This window comes from Arachis hypogaea, chromosome 10 (assembly GCF_003086295.3).
Source record: "Arachis hypogaea cultivar Tifrunner chromosome 10, arahy.Tifrunner.gnm2.J5K5, whole genome shotgun sequence".
NCBI lineage: Eukaryota > Viridiplantae > Streptophyta > Magnoliopsida > Fabales > Fabaceae > Arachis > Arachis hypogaea.
In genome coordinates this window covers 24,486,189-24,491,743 of record NC_092045.1, presented here as the reverse complement: position 1 = coordinate 24,491,743, position 5,555 = coordinate 24,486,189, and the positions used below count along the sequence as shown (strand labels likewise).

General features: G+C 27.7%; 1 protein-coding gene across 1 annotated transcript; it reads right to left on the bottom strand.

Moving 5' to 3' along the window:
* Positions 1–591: 591 nt before the first annotated feature.
* Positions 592–5,027, bottom strand: LOC112715402 (uncharacterized). The gene is made up of 4 exons (XM_025767164.3): positions 4,180–5,027; positions 3,490–3,761; positions 928–1,137; positions 592–801 (listed from the first exon to the last, which is right to left on the bottom strand). The coding sequence occupies exons 1-3, from the start codon at positions 4,472–4,474 to the stop codon at positions 1,072–1,074; spliced, it is 633 nt and encodes a 210-aa protein (XP_025622949.1). The 5' UTR covers positions 4,475–5,027; the 3' UTR covers positions 592–801; positions 928–1,071.
* Positions 5,028–5,555: the final 528 nt, after the last annotated feature.

The window sequence follows — 5,555 nt, the reverse complement described above, 5'->3', positions numbered from 1 at the left end:
AATTAGATCTCTATATTTTTTTTTCTTTTAATTTGGTCATACACTATTTTTAATTTTTTAATTAAGTTATTTCTAGTGTAAAAAATGTTAGAGCTAACTGAATATATCTTTGCAAATGAAATACCACATGTATTCTGTGAGAAATATTCTGTTAATTTTTACTTGTTTTTTTTTTAACCAAAGATAGAGAGACTCGAACCTGCAATCTCTTAAGTGAGTATGGGAAGACTATACCATTTAAATTATAGCTCGTTGGCTATTTTTTTTTTTACTTGTTTGATATGAAAATGATCTAATTATAAAATTAAAAATAATATAAAAATTTAATTAAAAAGAATATAATAATCTAATTAAAAATTTGTCAAAATTATATAAACTAATAGAATAATAAAACCTAAATGTTTTAAACTATGCATTATTAATCTAATTTTCGACCTCATAGAAGCAATTACAACTAATCAAGACTTTTTAATTTTAAATATTCTCTTATCTAAATTAAAGAAATCCAATTAATTTTTAGTTCTTACAAGTAAAACCCAATTCGGTAGTGCCATAATAATTAGTTAAATAATGTCATAAGTTGAGTAGTAGTTTCACCAAGTAATAGCATTACTGACATTCCATTCACTTTTATATATACAAGAGGTATAAACCAAACATAAAGATGAAGATCTAATATTTGCACATATACATACTTAAAAACACCATGCAACAACTTTTTGCATCATGGTAGCCGTAAATGTAAAAAGTAAAATCTAATGAGTGTTAGGCATCAAGGTAAGGCAAATCCTTCGGATAAACCTGCAACAAAAGAAAAGGAGTAAAAATTAGAAAGTTTGGTATAAAAATTCATAAATCACTATTTCAAATTATTTATTTTTAATTTAAAAATTGCATATTTCATCTCTTGAGGAGTTATTATATTACCTTAGCATCCTTTGACGCATCTTAGTATGAATAGCTGATGAAGCTGTTAGCTGATATATGTTAAACTGATGATGATAATAATAATAATAATATTGGTTCCCTCTAATTTAATTTGTTATTGTTAGTGCCATGAATGGTGGGGATTCATTTGATTCTTTCCCCTTGAAGAATCTTGGGATACCTCGGATACCCATTTTTGCAAGCTGAAATCTGCAGATATCAGGAACAGAAGAAACAGGGTCAATTTTATTTGTTCGGATACACGTGAATGTGAATGTTAAACTTGAAAAATTTAGAGTCAGCATTTATATTAGTCAGTAAATTTAGTAGTACACATATTTTACTAGTGTATATGAGTCTTTTCTTTTAACATAAGTTTATAAAAATATATTAATAACTATATACTTACCAAAAAGAATAAATTGTACTAATCCTATAATATTACTGTATTATAATAACACTATTTTTATACATCAAATATTTTTTATATTCATATAAACATATATTTATTATTAATTAATTAATTATAAATTTAAATTATTTTTAATTAAAAAGGAGTGTTAATTATAAAAAAAAAACTAATATTAAAATGATATTTATTATAAAAAAAATTATAAATAGCGGAATTATAAATATTATTATGCCATGTGAGTGGAGCAAGGGGCAACAATCTGTGCATATCTTCTGATTAAGGGAGCAATAAAAAAGATAAAGTATTTATTGGTCCTATAGTAGGCAGCATTCAACTTGCAAGTTGCTAATTGGGGGTGGCAAGTGGCAACATTACATGCCACAATCTTATCTTCAGGATTTGATAATTATTAAGATAAGATTAGTTACATACAAGAAATTATATATATATATATATATATATATATATATATATATATATATATATATATATATATACTCTCCATGACTCTACATATGGCACATGACCTAATAGGAATTTTTTTAACAAACAAAAGTTTTTGATAGTAAAACAATAAAAAAACAACGAACAAAATGTTCGAACATCTAAATTTAAAAAATTATGTATATCTAAAATATTTGTCCAGCTTTGGTCATCGGTTAAGGGTAGTTGCTTCCCATTTCATGCAGAATCTTTGAAAGACAAAAGAGTGAATGTGACTTTAAATGAAAACAATGTAAAATATCAGGATTTTCATATTACAGGGGGACCAAGTCATGCATATCTATCACAATCAGCAATGTTTCTAGACAAAAATGAATTACGTGAGATTTTGAAATGATTCAAATTAGCAGCCAGCTTTTGGAACGTTTGGAGGAGTATAATTAAAGAGAAGAAAAAAAAACAAAATATTAATACAAATATCAAATGAAATATTATATTAGTAAAAGTTTTCTCTCATTTATTTATTATCTCAAAAATTATATTCATAGAGACACAAGAATGCATTTAAAACTAAAAATAATAATACAAAATTAATCATGTTATTTATACAAAAATAAATTAATAATTTATATATAATACATATTGAAATAAAAATAAATATAGAAATAAATTAAATAATATATGTTTATATATAAATACATGATAATTAATTTAATAACTGATTTTTTATGTGCTAATAAATTATAATTCAAATAGTATAGTCTCTTTATATTCAACTAAGAAGTTGTAGGTTTAAATTTTTCTATTTTTGATAAAAAAAAAAACTAATTTTTATGTGTATATAATAATTTTAATAAAAAATAGTGGATATAAATTATATACATTTTTTTTTGTATTCATAAGAAACCTAATTATTAATTACTAAGCATTGTATAGTGATTAAAAATTTAAAATTGGTCAATTAATGGGAAAGGGGATTTATGTAGACAAAGTTGACATGGAGTCTAACATCGTCATGTGGCCATATATAATTTACATATATTGCCTCATTCCCAAATTTCAAACCAACTCAACTTGGCTGTATTGAAAAGTCAACAAAACTGATGTGTTGCCAAAGCTGAATATCAATGCCCAATCTGAATTTCATGTTCAATAATAAATTAGTAATATTCATTTTTCAAGGAAATAAATTAAAATAAAAAATCTATAATATGAAAAATTTGACCTTCCAGAAGGGAAGGAAGTTCACCCTATACTATGTACTAATGCCAAAAGATTTAATTGAAGTAATTAATTGGAGGCACTCCAAAAATGAAATTTCCTCTTATCTTCAAGGGTACTTTCAATGTGGGGACCTTACTACCCAACTAAAATTCCCTTATTATTTTCCACACCAGGGATTAATCCATGTCAGCAAAACACTTACCACAACCCCCCAAAAAATGGATACTAGAAATTACACTAAAGTAGTAAACTTTCAATATTAGAAGACACCTCATTTTCAATTTTTTTTTGCCAAAATATGCAATTGACATAATTATTTTTACATAATAAAACAGATTAAATTGTGCATCAAAAATACAAAGAGAAGAATCAGAGACTTAATGGTGAAGATTACATGAACATAAAGAAAACTAATGATGCATGTTAGTATGTAATTGCAATGAATTAACATTATGATGATGATATGGGGGGGAGAGACTTACAGCCTCAATGTCAATTTTGTAGAGCAAAAGCTTCCTCCTTTCTCTGCAACTTGTTCGGTAAGCCACGACAACATGGCCCACAGCCAACGCAGAGGAACACACGAACAGCGCGATTTCAGAGGCTCTAACATACCCACTACTCTCATCAACCATGCTTAACATGTAAACCGCTTTCAGCGACACAAACATCAGAGACACCACGCAGCACATCGTTGTTATCCCCAAATACGGTCCCCTTGATAGCCTTGGCCCATCACACAAACTATAAACACCTAAACATACACCAACAAAAACATACATAAACCAAATACATTCAATTTTCAATTTCAGTCACTTCTTGTACATATATATATATGAGTTGTCGCATTGTTGAGCTTTGCTTTTAAGATTTTTATTCAATTATCCAAAAATAAAATAAAATAGGATTGCGGTAAGCAAAATCTAAAGCACCCATTTTGAGTTTAGTCCAACAGGGTCTTCAAAAATCATACTTGTACTTGTTTTTGCAATTGGAATTCTTTTGGGGGGTAACAATTGAAATTCAAGCTAAGCGTTTTATTCAATTCAATTCTTTTTGAATATGCAAAAACTAAGGCACCCCTTTTGATTTCAGTCCAAAAGGGTCGTCGAAAACCGTATCAAAATCGTAGCTTGCTGTAGTAATAATAATAATAATATAATTGTACTTACAGAAGATGATGAAGGACCTTATGATGGAGACGAGGGGTATGTCAAGAAGTGAGTATCTGAAATCGTAGTTGCGGAAATGGGAAGAGAGTGTTTCCATGGAGAGGGAAGAAGAAGAAGAAGAAGAAGAAGAGGAGAGAGTTGAAAGCAGAGCAGAAGGAACAAGTGCATCGGCTATGACAAGTAGAACCGGGGCAGAGAAGAGAAGAAGAGACATAACCATGGTGATCAAGAAGAACACCGTCTTGACTCCCCTCAATACCCTCTTTGATTTCTCTTCCTTTGAGAAAAAACCCATCTTTGATTTGGTTTCCAATAATCCTGGCTCTCAACCTTATTAATTTGAATTGGCTTTGAGAAAGACAAAGAAAATAGAAGAAAGTATGTGTTGTGTTGTTGTGTGGTATCTACAACGTGTGAATATTCACTAGGAAAACGAGGTGGAACTAGAGAAGGTTTAAGAGGGAATAAAGAGAGAGAAGAATAAAAAGAAGATGTAGATGGAGGAAGGAAGGTGCAGGCCTGGCCAAGGTGCAGCAAAATTGACCCAACTTGTGTACTCTCTTCAACAAGTTATGACAAATGCTTCGGACTTTACACGCACATCTTCCTATTCGCTCATATTATAGACCACTCCCAAACTCTCTCTCTAACCCAACGGCAATACCTAAGCTCAAACTACAACTAACTATATTTGTTTTTTTATTATTATTATTTTATATCATGCTTAATGTATTGCGCCAAAAACCTTTTGTATCATTCGATATAGTGTAAAATTCACATGGGATAATTTTGTCAGACTACCCTTTAACTAATAGAGGAACTTTTGTCTGCAAAATGCAAAAGAATCTGGGAATATTTGGTTAAGTCTTTAGAAATTATATATAAAAAATGGAAGAAAATTTTTATTATTGTACTTTTAAAATAAATTAATTCATTTAAAACATTATATATAAAAATCATATCAAGAAAAAAAAATTTAAAAGCTAACAATTTTAATTTATTTGATCATTATTTTTGTCAACATCCTAATATTTTTAAGATTTAATTATTTTGTCGGTCCCTATAATTTTATCGAATTTTTAATTTAGTTTTTATATTTTTTTTAATTAGATCTATATATTATATCAAATTTTATAACTAAATCTATGACAAAAACATTAAAATTAATAAAATATTCTATTAAATTATACAAAATATTCAATGAAGTGTTTAACATATTTATTTCATTTAATAAAATATTTTATTAATTTTAATATTTTTAATTAAACATATTTTTAATTTAACAATTCAGTACCCTACTTTTAGTCAATATTTTTAAATATTACTCACTAATCGTTGGCTAAAAATAATAAAGTGTACTCGTTCTGTAACATTAC